This window comes from Rhagoletis zephyria, unplaced genomic scaffold (assembly GCF_001687245.7).
Source record: "Rhagoletis zephyria isolate East Lansing unplaced genomic scaffold, Rhagoletis_zephyria_1.1 Rzeph_scaffold_03139, whole genome shotgun sequence".
Taxonomy (NCBI): Eukaryota; Metazoa; Arthropoda; class Insecta; order Diptera; family Tephritidae; genus Rhagoletis; species Rhagoletis zephyria.
In genome coordinates, this window is record NW_016160223.1 from 16,214 (window position 1) to 40,308 (window position 24,095).

Below are 24,095 nucleotides of genomic sequence, written 5' to 3' on the forward strand. Positions count from 1 at the left end.
CCTCCTCTTGGCACTTATAGAGGGTATGTATTCACAATGGGCAAGTCTGCCTCCGAGTGGAAAAACGAGTCATTCGTAAGCGTGTCTTCCTAACCTAACCTACTCTAAATTTAAATTAATCTTAATATTTTAATTACATTTGAACAATACCGCGTACTTTCTTGATAGATGGTATATCCTTGCATACATATGTATGTACATAATAAAAGGTTAATACATACATACATTTTTGAATATGGATCACCTGGCAACACTGAAAAGGCAGTGCATTTGCAAACAAAACAACAATATGTACATACAAACGTCTACACAAATGAACTCTAAACATGCATACATAGAAACTTAAAAATTTACTCTGCGCTCTACCTAACAACCATTAGATTCTTATATATAGGGTCGGTCTACGGAAAATCATTGTCACGCAGAGTAGTACAAGTGGCTGTAATCCAGAGCGCGCACATCGCATTTGTTGATTGATTACGATCGCGATTGTAGGCAAAAAAAAAAACAAAAACGAAAGAACAAAAACAAAAAGCGACAAAAAAAACTTGGCGCTATAACTAGCATAGTATACTATATAGTACATAGTACAAACATATCACAAAAATAAATTGCAAACAAGGCACCTTATCTACTTAAAAAAAAAAAAAAAACACCGCATTATTTGTAGTCGAAGTCGAATAAAGACAAGTCAAATCACCTCTCGCCGCGGATCGCTGCCTGAGACGAGACGGGTAGTGTCGAGTCGCATCTAGCGAGTGAAATTGTGATCGCTTTAAAGCGTCGAGCTTGGTTTACAAGCCGTATCCTGAACGTGATTTACTTCAGTTCGTTGTTGAACTTCCCACTGTTCGTAACGTTCGTCGTTGATCATCGTAAAACAACAGCAACGCTTTGGACCCAACAGCACCACAGTTGTTTTTTTTTTTAGGAACAAAGAAGAAACATTCCCGATTAGTATCAAAATATTTTACATACCTACATACATACATACATATATGCCTAGTAGTAAAGCAAGAGCGCAAACATTTTTTAAATGGGGTTTGTGACATTTTCAAAGTCCACGTAAACAAACAAAAAAAAAAAAAAAAACACAGAAGCGAAATTACGTTTTTTGACATAATTTTCAAATAATTAAGTGACCTTTATTTTTTTGTTAACTTATGTGCTAAAGAAACTCTTGCGAAAAAAAAGCGTCAAAAGAGCCAAAAGTATTTAAATGGTTTAGATTAACGGTTTACGTTTTTATTTAAAATACAAAAAAAAAAGAAGTTTTTAAGTCTTCGTACACCTAGTTTTGTTAACTAAAGTACTGACACCATTTGTGTGTTTATAGTCCAATTTTAAACTTTTTGGCATATACGACGAGCTGCAACACTATCACCACCAGCCCCAGCACAACCAGCGACGACAAGACAATGGTCGAAACAGAAATTGTGATTACGAACTCATCCGAGCCTGTGACAAAGGCCAGTTTGATTGTGGTTTCGAATCGTCTACCATTCGTTTTGAGTCGTAATGCAAAAACTGACGAATTGGAACGTAAAGCCAGGTAAGTTTAATTCATAGTTAAAATAAAGAATGTATGTATGTATTTAAATAAGTTCGAGGTCAGTTGAAATTTTTTAGCCAGCTGATAAGTTTTTAGGTGCAAAGCAGGGCTGCAAACCGGTTTTAAAACGAACCGTCGCTGTTTTTCGGGCTTCGAACCTTTTTTATTTTGAAAAATGCCAAAACCGAACCGAAAACCACTCCAAGAAGTAAAGCATTTTGCAAGTTTCGTAATATACAACTTTGTCTAAAAATGCAACCCTATGGTAAAACTGCAAAGATTTTTGAGTTTAATGACATCTCTGTGAGTTACAATTTCAACCATATAAAAAAATGCTTGAAATCTTTTTATGTGGAAGAAAATGCATATGGAAAAAATTGTTAAAAATCAAGTTAAAACTTAAAATTTTTTTCTGGAACTTGTTATTAAAAAGTTTGAAAATTAGATGAAACTTTGAAGAATCTACATAACTTTTGCACAAAGTTTTCATCTTGAATTTAATCAGTTTTTATTAGACGACAAACTATATTTAAAAAAGTAAGCCTTAAATAAACAAAAAAAAAAATATAGCCAAAATTGTTAAACTTTAGCGTCCCTATTTATTTTCACACCAGCATAAATGTGGTTACTTGAATTTAATCTCAATAACAAAACCTTTATTTTAATATACATACATAGATTTGTGTTAGGATGCATTCCGAAACGTCAAAATACAAAGCATCAGTCTCCTTTATTTCTAAACCGCACTAGCAGGAAAAGTCTAACTTGCGCAACCGAGTTGAAAACTAGCATCCAAACGTGGGTGCGCACATTTGGCATTACAATTTACTGAGGTTTAGAAATAAAAAAAGGCTGATGCTTTGTATTTTGACGTTTTGGAATGCACCGTTATTTGCACCCTTTATCATTACAAAAAAAAACAACTTGTACCATTTGAACCGAACCGAACCGCGGTTTGGGAGTAGGTACAACCTTTTTCTAAGTGGATCAAACCACTGAACCCAACCGCACCGTTTTTTGAAGTGGCCCTGGTGCAAAGTGGGGCGAAAGTATGTCGCAGATATTGATGTAACTTTAAGATTGTCACATTTGTGCATAAAAATAGGTGTGCTATAGATTTATTAGTTCCAGATATGTTACGCTTTTTAACAATTTTCTTATATCGATGTTTTTGTGTCGAGGAGAAAATTTGTTTGTTCCAAAGTTCATTGACCTCAAGTACCCCGTTCTAAAACTTACCCTTACACAAGAACTCGGTGTTTATTACTCAAAAGTACCACCCTAACGTATATTTATTACTAAATTAATAGCTCAATTCTGTATCGGTGACCAAATTTTTTTTACTGACAAATTTAAAATTGTTCATTTATTTTTCCGTACAAAAAACTGTGACAAGAATTTGTCACTGATACAGAATAGAGCCATAAGCCTCATAAAAAAATAAACGTTTTGTAAATATTTTGATTGTTCCAAACAAATTTATTTCAAAAAATTTATTGCCGTATGTATGTATGTAGGTTTCACCGAAAAATGTAAGAGGCTCGGCAATTTTTTTTTTTCGAAATTGCCTTATAAAATACTTTAGGCTGAGAACTTTTTTGTTTGCTTGTAAGATGGCACATTGTAATTGGACATCCCCATAGGATAAAATTTATTGCTCTCCAGCTATAACTTTGGTTGCTAGATACACTCTTCGTCATTTGAATAGCGCACTCTATTGGTTCTTAGTATCTACAGCTTTCCTTTTGTTTATTTAAAAGATAATTTTAATTGTATTAATAATTTTTTTTTTTTAAACTAAAGCATATTATAAATAAAAACCATTTAAATCCGATATACCAATTTTATACAAAAAAAAAAACAAGTAAACAAAAGAAAGCGCTATCCTAATGACCTGCAGTGAATAAGTTAATAATATTTACAGGAAAATGTTGCGAATTCGGTTTTGTACCCATGCAATTTTAGTGTAATAAATTGTAAGATTCAAATGGCTACAAAAAACAGAAAAATTTTTGCTTTTTTATTAAAATATCAATTATGTTGCCGCCACGAAGTTTTCGCGCAAAGGAAAATGCAGCTGTCAAATCACCAAATCACCGGCAATATTTATCAAGATAAAAACTCTGATAATTATTACTTCCCAGAGCAATATAGAGACCGCATAGTAAAATATTCACCGATAACATTGACAAGATAACAACTTTTGCCTGTGGAGACGCACCGTTATGTCCAGCCCATATGTCACTGCAAACTGGAGTCATTGAACACTAATTACTGATGTCAAATAAAATTAAAAATCAGAGTAAACGTGCCAGGTGCAAAATAAAATTTGAACTGGGCAGATTTGTCCATTGTGAATGTTTTCTGTGAATGCCAGCCGGCACCTCCTTCTAACCGAGGTTAATCCATACGGTCAGTATAAAGTCTGTCAAACCAGTTACTATCACGGGTGAAGCCGTGGATGTTCGATATTTTCAGCTCTGTTATTTCCCCCCAGCTATTGAAAAAGCATGATCCCAAATGCTTGAAACGCCTTGTCTGCAGAGCTGGGCATTGATATAAGAAGTGGTATGTGGATTCCTCTTAATCCGCATCCCGACAACTTTTGCAGAAGGAGCTTGTTGGAACACGCCACCGATGGAGAACTGGGGCTATAGCACAGCGTCCTTTGATGACACCGGCAAGTTCCCTTACTGCAGATCGGCCACAAGGATATTTAGATCTAACAGTCGTCCCGATTGATCCATAGGTCATTAGTTATGGCTGTGGTATATTCATCAATCAGAAAAGAAATCGGTGGCAGTAGGGAGACATTTGCTTCGCTAATTTGCATTTCCGAGCCGTGTTTAGCCATCTCATCGGCTATTTCCTTCCCTTCTATATTGCTATTTCGAGGAACCCAGGAGAGAAAGGCTTAGACGTGACTCAGTGAAGCCAGCGTTGCATGACATTTCCGAACTGCTTTCGACTTTACCACCCTCGAGTCTAATGTTTTCAATGTCGCCTGGCTGTCAACGAAATATGTGACGTTCCCTGACAGAGGATCACTATCCCGTATGAGACGAGTCGACTACTTTTTCCTTCTTTGAGCCATCGGTGTAGAGGAAATATCATCATTTACCGAAGGTATACCCCTTTCCCAATTGTTCCTGGTTGGAAAATATATGGGAATCTTGGGATTAAAATCCCAGGATGACGTGAGCTAGTCAGTTTCGACGTCTAAGTCGGTCTTGAATCCGTTACATCGTTCACTATTTATTGTCTTTAAAACTTCTGCGGGCCCGTAGTTGGTCTGCTGCCACAATTTTAATTCCCTCAGTTAAGGACCCGTTTGCAGCTGCACCTATTACGAATACTCGTGTTGGCTCCAAGTAAAAGATCAGGAATCTCTGTACTCTCTTCCAATTATTCTTTGATTGTTGTTTTTAACTGTGATGACTGTGGTGTACATACCGTAAAAGAGATGCGGTGACAGCCCCAAGTTTTTAGCTGAAACGGAAAAAAGGAGTACACAAGTATATGAGTCACGGCAAGCCGAGACTCATTGATTTGGTACAATCAGTTCTGTGAAATTTGTTTAAATCAGCCAGCAAGCTCAAATAATACGCTATGAGCTGGACATCACTGCATTGGAGAATCGAAAGCATATTGAAAGTAAAAAAGTTTCACGTGTCATTCCGTTTTACTACTAACTATACGCTGGTAACTTAGTAAGCCGCACGGACCACACAACTCATAGAAATTTGTCAGAATGGACAGGCCTAACATAAGAAATGCGTGCGAAAAACAGCACTGCGACTGCACACCCTCAATTATAATGATTTCGTGTTTCGTTTAATCTGGGTGCCCAAGCGAGATATTCACCCAGTTTCTGACGGTGGTTAGAAGGCTGACCAATGCTTTGAAGCTTCTTGGCTGCCACCACAGGCACTGTGAAGCTCCTGCCTGCGTAGTTCATGGCACTGATGACACGATGAGAAAATGTTGGAGTTAAAAAGCTTTCGAATAAAATTTATTTCACTTAAATTTTAAAAACTGTGAAATTTTCATGGAATAACCCGTATATTGAAATAAAAACAATCAACTTCTAAAGCTACAGCCGCAGCACCAAGTTTTTCAGTAGTTCAGCGCTTTTTTTAGGCTTTCAAAGCTCTATCTTGCTATAAGTCGGCATAAGCGCCGAAAACCTTGAAAAACTGCTAGTAAATTAAATAATTAATAAAATATAATATAATATATAAAAAAGGTAAAATATTAGTATTCATGGGTACCAAGAGAAGGTCCTTAAGCAATGCTTTCCCTATATACAAAATGGTATCCCTTAGAATAGTGGTGTAAGGTTGCCACTTGTTTTCGATACTACACGATTTATCTAAAACATCGCAATATGGATATCAAATGAATGGTGTTGTTGAGAACTTTGGACAGAAAATATTTGCCATCAGGGTTGCCACGCTTCTATATAATACAAATTTTTATTTTGTTAAATTCAATCAACATTTTTTTATGTATATGCAGTACATATACGCTCAAGATATGTACCATTCATTGCAGCGTATTTCGGAATAGGGTTGCCACCTAAATGTTAGAGTAAGGAATTTACTTAAAAGATATCGAAATCCTATTTTTTTTTTTGTTGTTTGTTGGCTTGAGCGATTTGATGGATCGTGTTATTTCTCGCAGAGGTGATATAAAACGACCACAAATACCGTGCGATTAGACCGCGCCTGACTATTTCTGGTGGGTTGTCTTTTTTGGATTTGCAGATCTATGCCAATAAGCTCAATTATTAACAGCAACAGCAACTCAATAACAAAAATATTTAAGACACCAGCTACAGTTTATTAATGGCCATTTATATGTTATATTGTATTTATGTATGCATGTATGTATANCAAGGACCCATTGACGCCCAACTCAATCAGCAGATACCGAGCTGTACCCGTGCTGTCCATCTTTTTTGTTTTTTTTTTTTTGCCTTACAACTATTTTTTCTTTTATTTTATTTTGGCCTTTCTATTGTTAGACTCAAAAGCGATTACGTTGAACTAAGAGCTCGTGATCTTTGGTGATATATAAGGATTGGCTAGAGGCTGGACCGTGGTGCCAACACCGGTACCAGTATTAGTGTTATCAGCAGTGGTTCACATTTAGATGCACATGTATGGATATGTATTTATGTGTTCGCCATGTTTATATTAAGGTGCCTAAGTAGGTATATATGTATGTACATACTCTTGTTTATATGAACTTAAATTTATTCATACATATAAACACAAATAAGCATAAGAAATTGATGGCGCCGTTCTTTCCTACACCGTGTCTCTTACATACATATGTATGTATTATCCTGTCTAGTCTGTACATACATATATACAAGCATACATAGTGTAATCACTGATTAAAATTTGTTATTCTGCATTTATGTATGAAAAACTGTAATGTATTTATGTATGTACTTTAGTACATATTTACATATATTTTAATTTGTTTATTACAAATATTCAATGCATATTAATTTGTTTGTTTTCCTCANGCATACATAGTGTAATCACTGATTAAAATTTGTTATTCTGCATTTATGTACTTTATTACATACATATATACATACATATGTACATATATTTTAATTTGTTTATTACAAATATTCAATGCATATTAATTTGTTTGTTTTCCTCGTTTTTTTTTCTCTTATCTCTAGCGCTGGTGGACTTGTAACTGCTGTCTGTCCGGTAGTGATTAAAGGTAAAGGCTTGTGGGTCGGCTGGCCAGGCATACATCTTGCTGATGCGAATGAGCCCATACCTGAATCGAATCCAACTGATCAAACACCTACAGCGGGCTTGAAGTCCGATCAGGTAAGTGGTTTATTGAGCGAAAAACACTGTAGCTATTTGAACGAAATCTTAAAACCAAATCAAGGTTTATGTAAAAATAGAATTTCATTTGACCTTTCAAATATTTTATCTAAGCGAACAAATCGATTTTGAGGCACTTTGAGGATCCGTGAGTTATATTGCTATAAGCACAGACAAAAATGATCACGAATCGAGTAGGGTGAGGTCTTTAAACATTCCTGTAAAAAGGACGAGAACCTCAGGGATTTGGAATTCCGGTCGACTTGAAACTATAGTTAAGCCTATCTTCTTTTACGCAGCCTTTGTATGGATTAACCTAATCGGCTTTAGTGGGGCGCAAAGAATCACGAATACACAGGCGCTTATTGTCATGCTGAACCATGAAGGCTGCCGTGGCACGAAGTAGCTTCTGCTCTACCTACATTGCCTCAAGAGAGAACTGGCCGGGCGGGATTACTGAAAAAAGGTAGCACTGAACTTTTTCTTGGATGGTAAGGGAAGGCCTGACTGCGCTATCAACCACGTGGGAGTTCCTCCTAATCAGGCTTAGTTGGGTGCTGGTCCACAGTGGCATTGCGGGTAAACTGCGTGGCTGATGACTTGGCAAGGAAAAGCCATCTTGAAACGTTATCACCCGGCACAGACTAGCTAAAGACACCGCTGTCCTCCTGCGGTCAACTCTTGGACGGTTGAGCCACATGTAGGACATGCGCGTTTGAAATATTCTTCTGGCTTGGGGTGGACCGGAAGCTTGTAAAGCCTNGTGGTTTATTGAGCGAAAAACACTGTAGCTATTTGAACGAAATCTTAAAAACATATCAAGATTTATATAAAAGTAGAATTTCATTTGACCTTTCAAATATTTTATCTAAGCGAACAAATCGGTTTTGAGGCACTTTGAGGATCCGTGATCCGTTATCGCGAATCGAGTAGGGTGAGGTCTTTAAACATTCCTGTAAACAGGACGAGAATCTCAGGGACTTGGTATTCCACTCGAGTTGAAACTATAGTTAAGCCTATCTTCTTTTATGCATCCTTTGTATGGATTAACCTAATCGGCTTTAGTGGGGCGTAAAGAATCACAAATACACAGGCGCTTATCGTCATGCTGAACCATGGAAGTCTGCCGTTCTGGAGGTTATTGATTTCGTCCCTGAACGGACAAATTACTGCGCTTCCGAAATGGCACCCAGTAGCTTCTTCTCTCCCTACATTGCCTCAAGAGAGAACTGGACAGGCGGGATTACTGAAAGAAGGTAGCACTGAACTTTTTGTTGGATGGTAAGGGAACGCCTGACCTCGCTATCAACCACGTGGGAGTTCCTCCTAATCAGGCTTAGTTGGGTGCTGGTCCACAGTGACATTGCGGGTAAACTGCGTGGCTGAAACTTGGCAAGGAAAAGCCATATTGAAACATTATCACCCGGCACAGACCAGCTAAAAACACCTCTGTCCTCCTGCGTTTAACGGTTGAGCCTCATGTAGGAGATGCGCGTTTGAAATATCCTTCTGGCTTGGGGTGGACCGAGAGGTTGTAAAGCAAAAAGCTATAGCTATTGGTGTGGTTTCTGTCAGGCCATTGTGCAATTGGTATTCACGTGGAAAGGTTAGAAATCTCACCTTATCCATTTATATCAGCTATCAAGAGAAGGTGGTGAGGTGGAGTCTTCTCAGCACTTGCTATTAGATGGGTCTTAGCCTTGCTAAGGCTAAGATGGAAACATTTTGGCACGCACTTCCTGAGCTGAGGTTTTTACCTAGCGCTCGATGAGTTGAATAGACACCCATCTTTCCAGCAGCAGACTAAATATCGAAACTTCCTCTTTACCGGGAAGCAACTGCTGAAGAGTGTCCTGTCTTGCCAATTCATCGGTCTTGCAATGTCGCTAAGGCCTGCAACCCACATAAGCTTCATAGCAAAGTATTCCGCTCGGGCCGAAACACAGTATTGATTTTCTAGCTTATAGTTATTTGAGATTGATGGAGGCTTTCCCGCAGAAGATACGTACACTTAGCCTTCCATCCAACTTGTATACATCCGCAAATAAATTTACCGAGCAGATATCACTCTGTCTACAATGCTATATTAATGGGCACATTAGTAGAGGTGGTCTGAAGTACCCTACTTATTCCAGTTAAAGCACCACCTTTCACCCAATCGCAAGTATATTTGAAGAAGTTCAGTTCGAGTTCTTTCACTGGAATAATAAGTACTGGGTCCTCCACATAAGCAATCACTCAACTCAACGAAATTTTCAACTCCCTAAAGACTAACAGCAAGGAATATACTTAAGTAGGCTTCTAAGGGACGAAGGCGATAATAGCAGATCATGGCACAATTTTAGCTAAGATTTTTTTGTTCAAAAGGGAGGGGAGAGTCCTCGAATGTTCTCTCGAATTATTGCTTGTTTTTTTTTTTTAAGTATAAAAGGAAGACATTCCCAAAAGTTTATTACCAAATTGCTTAATCTAAAATTGCTCTAGGTACTTGCCTGCGGTCGTCAATATGCATTCACTTACATACATACATACATACATACATATGTAAGTACGCTTGAAGAAGATAAGGAATTGTCAATAGAACAAAGTCCAATGACGTGGGGTCGCAGATTATTGAGAAAAAAAAAATGTATTTAGTGAGTTCAATTATGGATTTTTATTTTTTTATAATACGTTTGAGCTATTAAATTGAGGCTTGTGCCTGACGCTATCTTTGATGTCAAGAATATGGAAGAGTCGATGAAATTNAAAAAAAAATGTATTTAGTGAGTTCAATTATGGATTTTTATTTTTTTATAATACGTTTGAGCTATTAAATTGAGGCTTGTGCCTGACGCTATCTTTGATGTCAAGAATATGGAAGAGTCGATGAAATTCTATTGATTCATTTCATTTTATGTTAATTAGTTAATTATTTTTTTTTTGTTAATTTTTGTTTTACTTAATCTTTTTTATTTTATTTTATTTTAGTTTAGTTTACTTTAATTAAAAAATTTTTTTTTACTATGTAATTATATTTTTTTTATTCTTTTATTAAGATTTATATTAAATTTTACGTAATTTTATATTTATACATTTGTATTTCATTTAAATTTTTAAATTATATCTTTTTTGTCTTATTTAATATTTCTTTGTTTTATTTGATTTTATTAAATTTTTAAAAATTAAACTTTACTTTCATTTATTTTTTTTATTTCTTTTTCATTTAACTTAGATAACACTTTTTTATATTTTGATTTACTTATTGATTAAAATTATTTTATTGTATTTAATTTTTTTTGTTTTATTTTTTTCATTCTTTTCCATTTGATTATTTTTATTGTTACTTTATTTAATTTAGAATTATTATATTTTATTTATTTTTTAATTAAATTTAGTTAATTTATTTTTTAATTAAACTGTTCTATTTCATTTTAATTTCTTATTATTTTGAGTTATTTTATTTTATTTTATTTTATATTTTTATTTAACTTGTTGTAATTTAATTTATTATTATATTATTTTTTATTTTAGTATTTTTTGTAAGTTATTTAGTTCATCTAATTTTTTAATTTGAAATATGTTATTTGAATTTATTTATTTACTTATAAGTTTTTTGATTTCCTTTTCTTATTTCTTATGTAAACTATATATTTACTAATTAAGTTTTTTTTTCTTATGTTGACTTATGTTTATCTTTTGATTTAATAATATTTTTACTTAAAATTTTTTTAGTTCATTTTATTTTACATTTATTATTACAATTTTTATTTAAGAAATCATTTTTATTTGAATTGTTCAATTTTATTTTATTTTTTGTTTAATTTTTATTTATTTTCTATTATATAGTTTTTTTTAATTTAAATTATTTAATTTAAATTAAATTTTTAACTTTTTTTGTTATTCTTTCTCTCATTCTATTTTGTTTAATTTTATATTATTTGGTTTGGTTTAAATTACATATGTATTTTATTTTAAATTAGTTATTTTTCTGAATCTCATTTTTACTTTAATTTAGGCAATTTTTTTATCTGAATTAATCCATTTTATTTAATTTCTTCTTCATTTAATTTAATTTTATATTATATTGTTTCTAATTTTTTCAATTTAATTACCCTGTTTTTGTTTGAGTTATTTGTTCTTAATTTAGTGTTTGCATTTATTCTGATTTCATATTATTTCATTTTATTTTTTTTTTGTAATTGAACTTATTTTGTTTCGGTTATTGTTTTACATTATATTTTTGCTTCTTTTTTAATTCAAACTAGTCAACTTTTTATTAAATTTATGCTATTTATTTTCATATAATTTTTTGATTTTACTTCATTCTAATTAATTCTATATTATTTCACGTTCTTTATTATTTTGTTAAATTATTAAATTTTTAATTTTTTTCTTAACATTTAAATTTACTGTTATTTATTTTCATAATTTAATTTCACTGCCTTTACCTCCTCTTCAATCCCTCATCACTTTCGCTCTACGTAATTACGTACTTACCATCTTTTCCNATTAAATTGAGGCTTGTGCCTGACGCTATCTTTGATGTCAAGAATATGGAGGAGTCGATGAAATTCTATTGATTCATTTCATTTTATGTTAATTAATTAATTTTTATTTTTTTAATTTTGTTTGTTAATTTTTATTTTACTTAATTTTTTTATTTTAATTTATTTTATTTTATTTCAGTTTAGTAAAGCTTAGCTTAAAGTAAAGCTAAAAAAATTTTTTTTACTATGTAATTTTTTTTTTTGATTTTTTTATTAAGATTTATATTAAATTTTACGTAATTTTATATTTATACATTTGCATTTCATTTAAATTTTTAAATTATATCTTTTTTGTCTTATTTAATATTTCTTTGTTTTATTTGATTTTATTAAATTTTTAAAAATTAAACTTTAGTTTCATATATTTTTTTTATTTCTTTTTTCATTTAACTTAGATAACATTTTTTTATATTTTTATATTTTGATTTACTTATTGATTAAAATTATTTTATTGTATTTAATTTTTTTGTTTTATTTCTTTTCATTCTTTCCATTTGATTATTTTTATTGTTACTTTATTTAATTTAGAATTATTATATTTTATTTATTTTTTAATTGAATTGTTCTATTTCATTTTAATTTGTTATTATTTTGAGTTATTTTATTTTATTTTATTTTATATTATTATATTTTTATTTAACTTACTTTTTCCTTTTCTATTTCATATACCATTTTTATTGTTGTAATTTAATTTATTATTATATTATTTTTTCTTTTTGTATGTTTTGTAAGTTATTTAGTTCATCTAACTTTTTAATTTCAAATATGTTATTTGAATTTATTTATTTACTTGTAAGTTTTCTGATTTCCTTTTCTTATTGCTTATCTAAACTATATATTTATTAATTAAGTTTTTTATTTTATTATGTTAACTTATTTTTATCTCTTGATTTAATACTATTTTTAATTTAAATTTTTTTAGTTCATTTTATTTTACATTTATTATTACAATTTTTATTTAAGAGTTCATTTTTATTTGAATTGTTCAATTTTATTTTATTTTTTGTTTGATTTAAATTTATTTTCTATTATATAGTTTTTTTTTAATTTAAATTATTTAATTTAAAATCAATTTTTTATATTTTTTTGTTATTCTTTCTCTCATTCTATTTTGCTTAATTTTATATTATTTGGTTTGGTTTAAATTACATATGTATTTTATTTTAAATTAGTTATTTTTCTGAATCTCATTTTTGCTTTAATTTAGGCAATTTTTTTATCTGAATTAATCCATTTTATTTAATTTATTCTTCATTCAATTTAATTTTATATTATATTGTTTCTAATTTTTTCAATTTAATTACCCTGTTTTTGTTTGAGTTATTTGTTTTTAATTTAGTTTTTGCATTTATTTTGATTTCAATTATTTAATTTTTTTTGTAATTGAACTTATTTTATTTCGGTTATTGTTTTACATTATATTTTTGTTTCTTTTTTAATTTAAATTAGTCAACTTTTTATTTAATTTATGCTATTTATTTTGATATAATTTTTTATTTTACTTCATTGTAATTACGTTCTTTATTGTTTTGTTAAATTAATAAATTTTTAATTTTTTTCTTAGCATTTAAATTTGCTGTACTTTATTTTCATAATTTAATTTTACTACCTTTACCTTCTCTTCAATCCCTCATCACATTCGCTCTACGTAATTACGTACTTATCATCTTTTCCTTTTGCCATTTGCTCGCAGGTCGTTTCCGTCAATATAAACCCCGCTATTTTCGACAGCTACTACAATGGTTGCTGCAATAAGATCTTCTGGCCCCTCTTTCACTCCATGCCCGGACGCGCCACCTTCGGCGCCGAGCACTGGCACGACTATGTAACGGTGAATAAACACTTTGCCGCACGTACCATTGAGGCGTTGGAGAAGTGTTTGGAACAAAACAAAGCATTGGATAACAATACGCCGCCAATTGTTTGGATTCACGATTATCATTTAATGCTTGCCGCCAATTGGGTACGCGAGAAAGCCGAGGAGAAACAGCTGCCATGTCGGCTCGCATTCTTCTTGCATATACCCTTCCCACCATGGGATATTTTCCGTTTATTCCCCTGGGCCGATGAAATTCTCCAGGGTATGTTGGGCTGTGATATGGTGGGTTTCCACATACAAGACTACTGTCTGAATTTCGTCGATTGTTGTCAACGCAATTTGGGTTGTCGTGTCGATCGCAACAATCTGTTGGTGGAACATGGTGGACGCACTGTGCGGGTACGTCCACTACCCATTGGCATTCCATACGATCGTTTTGTCAGCTTGGCAAAGACTGCAGGTAAAGTGCTAAAGAGCGATAAACAGCAGGTCATTTTGGGTGTCGATAGGCTGGACTACACCAAAGGTTTGGTGCATCGGTTGATGGCATTCGAAGCGCTGCTAGAGAAGTATCCACAGCATAAGGAGAAGGTCAGTCTGCTGCAGATTTCTGTGCCTTCGCGCACAGATGTCAAGGAGTACAGAGAGCTGAAGGAAGAGGTGGATCAGTTGATTGGGCGCATTAATGGTCGCTTCACCACAGCCAACTGGGCGCCCATACGCTACATTTATGACTATGTGGCACAGGATGATTTGGCTGCGTTGTATCGCGATGCTGCCGTATGTCTCGTGACACCGCTGCGTGATGGCATGAATTTGGTGGCCAAGGAATTTGTGGCATGTCAGATCAACGAGAGTCCTGGCGTATTAGTTATTTCACCTTTCGCCGGTGCTGGTGAAATGATGCACGAAGCATTGCTATGCAATCCTTATGAGGTACACGCAGCGGCTGAGGTCATACACCGTGCGCTCACAATGCCCGAAGACGAACGCATATTGCGAATGAGCCGATTGCGTAGACGCGAGTCGGAATGTGATGTTAGCCATTGGATGCGTTCGTTCTTGAAAGCTATGGGCACGCTGGACGTAGATGATGTGGGTACGACAATTATGCAGCCAGTTACGGTGGACGACTTCGATGACTATTTGTTAAAGTAAGTTTGCTGTGTGGTAGGCTAAAGATCTTCACATATGACTTTTTTTGTTTATTCACTTGCTTACAGATACATCGGCTATAATCACAAATTGGCATTGCTGTTGGACTACGATGGTACGCTTGCACCCATTGCACCGCATCCTGATCTCGCCACGCTGTCACCCGAAATTAAGAATGTGCTATTCAAGCTTTCTAATCATTCCGATGTTTATGTCGCCGTTATCTCTGGACGTAACGTTGACAATGTGAAGCGCATGGTTGGCATTGAGGGTATTACCTATGCGGGTAATCATGGCTTGGAAATTCTACATCCCGACGGCAGTAAATTCGTGCATCCTATGCCTATCGAGTACGAGGACAAAGTCAGCCACTTGCTGAAGGCGCTGCAGGATTCGGTGAGTTTTATGGCGAGATTTTCTTAATAAAAATCCTGAGGCACGAGGTAGGAGGTTGCTAAGACTGAGTGCATGATTTCCAAAATGCAATGGTTAGTAGTTCACTGCAGAGTCCGTAACACTTTGTCTATTTTGTGTACAGTCCGGAGGCGAATAAAAAGGTTGGCCTGACCTGATATGTATGAGGAAATTCCACAGACTTTGCAGGGTCGTAAGCCCTAACATCCAATATTACCCAAGCCTGCTTAGTGTAAAGATCTTTCTGGCAGCCTTTGAACTTAGGTATAGGTACATAGATCTTCTGGTGGTCTACGACAAAAGCCGTCCATGACCTATTTGCCCAATTATCGCAAAACTCGCGAAACCTTTAAAATATCTGGAATCACTTAGCGAGTTTTCTCCTTTACTAACCTAAAATGTGTATCTCTTTCAGGTGTGTCGCGATGGCGCTTGGGTAGAGAATAAGGGAGCGTTGCTCACATTCCATTATCGTGAAACACCTGTCGAACTGCGTCCGGCGATGATTGAGAAGGCGCGTAGCCTCATCATTAAGTATGGTTTTAAAGCAACCGAAGCGCATTGTGCGCTCGAAGCACGTCCACCCGTACAATGGAACAAAGGACGAGCGTCAATCTATATACTACGAACATCGTTTGGCGTTGACTGGAGTGAACGAATTAAGATCATTTACGTGGGCGATGATCTGACGGATGAGGATGCGATGGTGGTAAGTAAAGAAAAAGGCATAAGCTCTATCGAATCCAGCAAAATTTGAATGCCATATTAAATGCCAACTCTCTTCTCCACACCCCCACTTTAGGCGCTAAAAGGTATGGCGCGTACATTCCGTGTTACCTCATCGGATATCGTACGCACTGCAGCCGATCATCGTTTGCCCTCAACCGATTCGGTGTACACACTACTCAAATGGGTTGAACGTCATTTCATGGGCCGGAAAGCACGCGCGAATTCGCTAACCTATCGCAATCGGCGCGAAGATGGCGTACGTACGCAAATGTCATTGGAAATAGCATCGAAATCGAAAAACAATTTGGATGTAGAGCATGTGTAGCAAGCGGTTTAGAGCGCTAGGGCCGGTGGCTTCAAATCTGTTAGCTTTTATGGGCTTGCGACAAGAAGAAGATGTGTGCAAAGTAATTCTCATTCTTTTGCAGAATAAGTTTGGTTTAGTATGTAGTAGACATTATTGTTAATTAAATTACAGGATATATGTCTATGTGTATGTATATTTTAATGTATTTTTAAGCTAAGAGTTTATATGTGAATGCAATTTTAAATAAAAAAAAAAACAATATCTATGTATAAATTATAAAAAAGGTCAATCAATGCATTTAATATTGGCAAATTTTGTCATCAAGCAACTAAATTAGGCCAGATTTGTACAATTTTTATATTGGACTATTTGTACAAAATAAAAAAATTTGGACCATTTTTTTTTGTAGTCACACGATTTTTATTGAAAAATTTGAACAAATTGTTTTTCGTGATTGGGATGAAGAAAAATATTTGTGCATTCACACGATTGGAATACGATTTGCACCATTAGTTTGTGTTTCCAATCATTGAGTTTAAAAAAGTACCGTGAAATAAAAGAATTTAAGTTTGCAGCGCAATTCTAGCAACTGTCTTCGCACTCAACACAGTCTTTCGAAACACAAAAGTCTTTCTTAAGGTAATTGTCAAAGACTAATTGAAAGATCTGCTATTGAGAAGGTCTTAGTAGTAAAAAAAAACAATAAATGTATATACACATAAAAATACATAAATACATAAAATTGTCTCCAAAAATTAAAAAATAAAAAATGACTTTTCAAAAATTGAATGAAAAATATTTATTTTTTTTTAAATCTCAAAATTAAAAGAAAATTTAATTAAAAAATAAGAGTAAAACTAGATAAAATAAGTTTCTAAAATTTTAGTGGAAAAAATATATTTCATTCTAAAACATTAAAAAATAAAAGTTTATAGAAAATTAAACTTAAAAAAGAAAAAAATTAATAATAAGAAATATATCAAAAAAAAGTTTTTAAAAACTAGATTAAATAAAAAATATCGTTCTTTTTAAAACAATAAAATCTAAAAATTAAAAGAAACTTAAATTCAAAAAATAATTAAAGAAACAAATAAATGAAACTAAATTTTTATACCCGAGCGCACTTGTTTTTGTTCGCATAACGGTTGTTTGTAACAGCCAAAACGAATCGAGATAGATATGGACAGATGTATACATAAATGATCAGAATGAAAAGAGAAGTCGATTAAGCCATGTCTGTCTGTCCGTCCGTCCGTCTGTCCGTGTACACTATACCTATCCAAGGTAGGTTGGTATTGAAAATGGGCGAAATAGGACTGTAACCACGCCCACTTCCCATATAACGGTAATTTACAAAACAAGAAAACTGCGATTAATCAGCAGTTACTGAAGCTAATTCACTCAAAATCGATGAATATTATAAAATTTTGGCGGTGCGCCGCCTACTTATGACCACAAATGTGTATCTCGGTAACCGATTTATCAATTTCTACCAAACTCGGTGCACTTAATAACCTTGGTACGGAAAAGCAGTTTGTTGAAAATTATTCAGATCAGACTAAAATTACACCCACTTCCCGTATAACGGTAAATTTCAGAAATACGAAACTCCAATATTTCATTAACTGAGGACGCTAATTTACTCCAAGTTAATAGTTACAACAATCTCCTAACAATATATAAGACGGCTATAGACTTTTAGGAATTGGGCGTGGCACCGCCCGCTTTATAACTACAAAGGTGTACCTCGGTAATCACTTAATCCATTTGTACCTAACTAGGTTCAATTATGACATTAAGTCTAACTCTGCATATTATCGGAAACGTTTGAAATCGGGTAAACATTCCTACTTATCATGCAAAGGTAGTTCAGGGAAAGTTGAAACGTCGATAATTGATACCTGCGCCGGGTATATAAAGTCAGTTTCGCACGAACTTATACTTGTTTTCTTTTTAAATTAATAAAATCTACAAATAAGAATAAAACTATAATTAAAAAGGAGAGTTAAATTGAATAAAAAATAACAATAAAAATAAAATAAGTTTCTAAAAATTAAATGATATTAAAAGCTATTATTTTCGTTTTAAAGCAGTAAATTTTAAAAATAAAATAAAATTATAAACATGAAAAAATATATTAAATAAGCCTCTAAAGCTTAGATGAAATTGAAACCAATAACATCTAAAAATTACAAAAAAAAAAATTTAATAAAAAAATATAAAACAAAAGAAGTTTCTAAAAATTCAATTGCGACTGTTGAAGCAGCGCGAGCAAAATGATATAAATCTCACATGCTCAAGTGCTTTCTGTCAAAAGCACATTTTACCATGAAAGTTCTCAAGGGAGCTTTATTTGTAAGACTTTCGTGCCAGAATAAACAAAATCTTTCAAACTATCTCTCCTACTGTCTCCCAATTGTCTTGTAAAAAGACTTGCAAATATCTGTATTTGAAGAATAACCTCGATATAACGGAATAAAGTTAATTGGGGAAGATTCATTACATTGTAGCTTATACATTTTACATTACACAACAAAAGCAGGCAAACAATGGCAGTGGAGTTTCAAGCGTTCCCACGACAGTCGGGTCTACGTAAATGGAACGACCCAGATTTATATTTGGCCTGTCTGGACTGTCACTCCAGCAACACTCCCCAACTGCTACAACAACAACAACAACAACAACAACAGTGGAGTTTCAACTCTAAATATTAAACAAACATTTGATGAGAGTAGCTTTTTTCCTAAATTTCAGCTTGCATCGTAGTTTCACTGTAAGTATGAAAAAATCGGTTTCTGGTTTGCTGCCCGCTGGTGATTTGAATAAATACATTTTAAAGTTCAAATTGCCACCTCCGAGAGAATAATAAACCAAAAATTTGTTCCTCACACATGTTGTCATTGTGGGGTTACCACTGGGATGGGCCTCGTTGCTCAGAAACTTTTTGGAGAATTTTCAAGCTTATGCCATCTGCTTTCAGAATAAGCAGCGGAAAACCATGCTGCGCAGTCTACGAATGTGGCTGGGAAGGAAGAGAGGATTGTCTCCAAGCCTACAGGCAGGCGACTTTAGAAGCCGGGTTGAGATCAGCACATCGGATCCCTACTTCGCAGTCTTACCATAGTAACGCTTCCGATGATGACGACAGACCCCCAAGTAATGGAGACCAAGAAGAATATAACCCGATTTCAGAAGACTAGAAACGGTTGTAGGATGTTAGAAATTAGCATCCGGGGGCGCACCGAAAGCATTAAAGTTTTGAAAGGAGTCTACGAGAAAAATAAGTTTGGGAACCTCTGCTGTAGACCAAGAATCCCTGCTGTTTCGACGGGGTCGGACCAAAGTTATAGGGTTGTTCGTTGCCTGTCAGTACAGCGGCGAATCCAGTTATTGTTACGGCATACAAATTCCCCAAAGAGTTTTTGGGAAAGGATGCTGGAGTGGCAGTTCTTAGCCAGATATTAATGTCGGCCCGGGTACGTAGACCCGTGGGGCGTGGTAGACTTTCGTGGGCGGCGAATCCTGTTGATGTCGTCCTTCAGACCATGAAGATACCCTATGGCGCAGGCTCTTCTTCCACCAAGTGCATGTTCGTGTGCTCTCGTCGTTAGCAAGGCGATCAACTGCTTACTTAGCATTATATTATGCACCCTTACTCAGACCACATCAGAAGGTATCCCCGTCGAAAGTAACACCGAGATATTTTGGGTTCTTAATTGTCGGAACAAGTACCCTATTATCGTGAATTCCCAGCTGCAGCGTCAACTATTTTGCTCAGTAGGAAAAAATGGTTGCTGAAACTTTCGCGGGGTCAGAATCCTTAAATGAGATCAAAGAAACTTCCCCTTTGGAGACTAGGTATAAAACAAATTAATGTAAAATACATAAAATAAGGATAAATATACATACATATATAAATACATAAAATAAATAACATAAGGAAAATGAAATAAATTATATCAAAATGAAACTTAAAATAAAATACATAAGTGCGAGATTCGATTCATTCCTTTTTACATGCATTCAATTAACTCATTTATTCTTTAAATACGTTTTTTATTTATTTAATATTTTTTATTATTATTATTTATATGGTTATCTTATGCTTTTATACAATACTATAATTATAGTGTAAATTATATTGGTTGTAGTCCCCTGGAATTCATTTTAAATTGTTTAGAATAAACTAAGTATGTATATAGAGATAAATATGCTATTTACTTAATTATGCGATATAACGAGCCAAGAGACAATGAAAAAGAATAGAAAAATCGGATATACGGCAAGTGGTTTACGATTTGGCGGTTGACTTTCGCCAAGGAATATAAAAGATGCTATAAAAGACAACATTTTCTCAAATAATCAAAAACAAAAAATACTGCATTTCATCACTTACCGTACGTGGCCCATATAAATCCCAATGTAGTAGTTAACAGACGCAAGAAGAAAGCCAATTTTGTTTGAGTTGCAAGCAAAATAACACGACACACCAGCAATGCTATCGCCACTGGAGTAAGGCAATAGCCCAGCACGCAGACAGATTGAAAAAAGGACCTAAAAATTGAAAGGCGAAACGGTGCAGATAATTAATAATAATGTCATTAGTCTAGTAAATATTATTTGGGTACGCACATGTTGCCACCAAGTAACTTTGAATTAAGTGTAACTATGGCTGCGCCTATCCACACGATAACAAAAACTTGTGCGAATTCTGGACCACCGTCGTACATGCTGTCTGCGGAACCTTGCAGTATGGTTGCCATAAATGTGCAGAGCACTAGTGGTCCCCAGAGATCCCCTGCAAAGGAAGTAAGTTATAATTTATGCGTTTTATTAACTAAGTTAACTGCTTACAATCGCGTAGCAGACTCGATTTTTCTTTTGGATAGAGCACATGATAGAATTTTATGCCAACAGCGCGTACATCGCGTAGCTGCAAGGGATATAGTTGCAAGATTATGAGTAATTTTGAACGAATGTGTGATTGGGCTTTCGGCCTAATAACTTACGAATGTCTCCTTGATAGGCTCATCGAGTGTATTGAAATCTGGTGCGCCAATTTGTGTGGTATTTTTACGTGCGCCTGGTATCGACATATCGCCTTCCAGTTTGGACGACGAAATGCTGTCTTCGAACATCTAGGTGGGGTAAGATTAAACCTTAATAGTGGCACATACTTACGTAGTAGTAAGTTGATGTTATCGAGTACTTACATCCAACTTGGTATCCATTGCTGTGTGCGGCTTGTANGTGGTATTTTTACGTGCGCCTGGTATCGACATATCGCCTTCCAGTTTGGAGGACGAAATGCTGTCTTCGAACATCTAAGTGGGGTAAGATTAAACCTTAATAGTGGCACATACTTACGTAGTAGTACGTTGATGTTATGGAGTACTTACATCCAACTTGGTATCCATTGCTGTGTGCGGCTGGTTTTCACGTTTGTATACTAAACTACGTATGAACTGAACGGGTTCACTATAGCTCTATAATATTTATTTCGTATTTATCGTCACACTATTTTTTTTTTATTGACTCAAATCTTCTTCGACATGGCAAATTCTTTTTATTTACACGAACTAAATTTTGATAATAAAGAAACGTCAGCAGCAATGATAAAACAGCTGATTTGCTACAGGCTGGCAGTGATGTCAAATCTNTTCGTATTTATCGTCACACTATTTTTTTTTTATTGACTCAAATCTTCTTCAATATGGCAAATTCTTTTTATTTACACGAACTAAATTTTGATAATAAAGAAACGTCAGCAGCAATAATAAAACAGCTGATTTGCTACAGGCTGGCAGTGATGTCAAATCGGGTAAAAACTCAACATGGAGAAATCAAGACCGCTATGGGGAGTAATGGATTAGCTGCTACACAAACCCTTGTAGTGCACCCTGTGTTTCTATTAAGAAATCCGTTAAAACTTGAAAAATTAGAAAACAAGCTTTTTTAAAAAACTTAAAATGTACTTTAAGGATATCATGTATGTATGTATGTGGAATAAAAGCATTTGAACTTTTCTTTAGATTTAGCCTTCTAAAGGAGAATGGTTCCCGCTATAATAATCAGGGCTATCATAGAATACATCGTGGTCAGATTTTTGGTGAAATGCACGAAAATGCTATCATTGAATTCGAGTAGCTATGGACGCAGGCTGTGCTTTGAATACGCCCGTTTGTGGCGTAGCAATTCGGATTCAGTGATCGGTGTAGGTTTAAGAAAAATCGTACTACGATGAATTTTGTGATAGCCACGACTACTCACAAAAGAACTGAAATATTTAATAAATCAATTTTTGTTCTGTATGTTTATCTGTACCACTTCTACGGCCATTGCGATTAGCATCATATTAATGATATATATGGTCAATAATTCAACGACAACAAAATTCACGTTTATAACTATTTAGAAAAAGTCTTCAATTCGCGTCTGGTTTTTAACACTTTCAAAGCTTTTTTTAACTGCGATTTTTTGCAAATCCTTTAATACCAAAAGTAACTTCATGTTAAAACATACTACATACCTACACATTCTCTCAGTTAAACTACCGCTGACTTAACCAAACCTTGCTTTTGCAAAGAATGCGAAGTATCAGCTCAAAACATAAATAGTCGTTCGTTATATCGAATAAAAATCTTTTGCGGTTGTAATATAGAAACATCGAAACGATGATTCATTAAACTTGAAAATTCGTTATTCCGAAGTCGTATACTGGACGTCCACTGTACTTCTTATAACTAAGTGGTATTAACGCTATTAAGACACTTATTATACTTGAACTATATACATACATACATGACCATTTGGTATCTATCACTTTACAATATTATTTTATTGCACAATGACATGTGTTTTCGTTTGTTTTATTTTATTAAAGTTAGTAGGGCCAATTAAACAGTTCTAGTTCACATGAAACCGAACCCATATGAAATTTTGTTGAATTCCTTTATTGAATGAATTTTCAATCTTTTTTGGGTCGAGAACAATATTACATATCGCTCGTTTCTTAGAAAAACGTTAAGATTGCACCAATTCCTGTCAGAGCCTTTATTCTATGTTGTGTAAACAATTCATTAAGATACGAGGGTTGCTACTTAAGTGTTAAAATATGACAGAAATAAATTAAATAGTATGTGAAAACTTGCATTGCAATTGTAAAGTTTAACATTTTAAACGTACTCTGGACGTTTTCTCACACAAGTGCTATGCTTAAGTAACCACCCTCGTATCTGCCATAATTGTCTCCCATAAGAATATAATTTGTCTTTCTTGCAGTTTTAATCGTTTCCACTTTACTTAGCAACCATAACTAGAAAACCGTGGGACACAGTCATAGTCCCTAAGCCAATTTTAATTAAATTATTATAAAAGTTAAAGCCCCCTCCAGTACTGCTGGAGTCAATCGCTACTTTTGAACCGCTCCTGCACCGACTCCTAGGTAATTAGCTACTCTATTAACCCGTGGTAGTGCAGAGTCGAACCAAGGGCGAAAAACTACGACGAGCCGATGGTGACTACCGCCTAGGACATTGCCTTGTAAAAGTAATCGATGAAATACACTGCAAGTGTCGGTCAGTAATTGACGGTGTTTATTAGGTAGCTATCGATTCATCAGTCCTGCAGTCCCGTACGGGGGACAGACGCACCGTGTATGCCGCCTATTAGAGTATTTTCACTTTCAAATTGTTTGTTATTTTCATTTTTTCTCCCAAAAAAAAATGGTATT

At 34.3% G+C, this 24,095-nt stretch overlaps 2 protein-coding genes across 6 annotated transcripts; one reads left to right on the forward strand and one right to left on the reverse strand.

Annotated features, from left to right (window-relative positions):
* Window positions 1–739: 739 nt before the first annotated feature.
* On the forward strand, window positions 740–16,617 carry Tps1 (Trehalose-6-phosphate synthase 1). Of its 2 annotated transcripts, none has more exons than XM_017623325.1 (7): window positions 740–1,138; window positions 1,337–1,552; window positions 7,254–7,410; window positions 13,633–14,912; window positions 14,982–15,309; window positions 15,743–16,036; window positions 16,130–16,617. In XM_017623325.1, exons 2-7 carry the CDS (start codon window positions 1,419–1,421, stop codon window positions 16,379–16,381), a joined length of 2,445 nt encoding a protein of 814 aa, XP_017478814.1. In that variant the 5' UTR covers window positions 740–1,138; window positions 1,337–1,418; the 3' UTR covers window positions 16,382–16,617. The 2 variants fall into 2 exon arrangements, with proteins under 2 accessions (XP_017478814.1, XP_017478813.1); XM_017623324.1 differs by having other exon boundaries at window positions 740–1,041.
* A 3,787-nt stretch (window positions 16,618–20,404) lies between these two features.
* On the reverse strand, window positions 20,405–21,979 carry LOC108368480 (protein YIPF6). 4 transcript variants are annotated; one of them, XM_017623329.1, is made up of 7 exons: window positions 21,763–21,979; window positions 21,633–21,687; window positions 21,373–21,446; window positions 21,218–21,296; window positions 20,996–21,161; window positions 20,760–20,917; window positions 20,405–20,697 (listed from the first exon to the last, which is right to left on the reverse strand). In XM_017623329.1, the coding sequence occupies exons 1-7, from the start codon at window positions 21,778–21,780 to the stop codon at window positions 20,585–20,587; spliced, it is 663 nt and encodes a 220-aa protein (XP_017478818.1). In that variant the 5' UTR covers window positions 21,781–21,979; the 3' UTR covers window positions 20,405–20,584. The 4 variants fall into 4 exon arrangements, with proteins under 4 accessions (XP_017478818.1, XP_017478819.1, XP_017478817.1 ...); XM_017623330.1 differs by having other exon boundaries at window positions 21,373–21,434; window positions 21,621–21,687; XM_017623328.1 differs by lacking the exon at window positions 21,633–21,687 and having other exon boundaries at window positions 21,373–21,501.
* Between the last annotated feature and the right edge of the window lie 2,116 nt (window positions 21,980–24,095).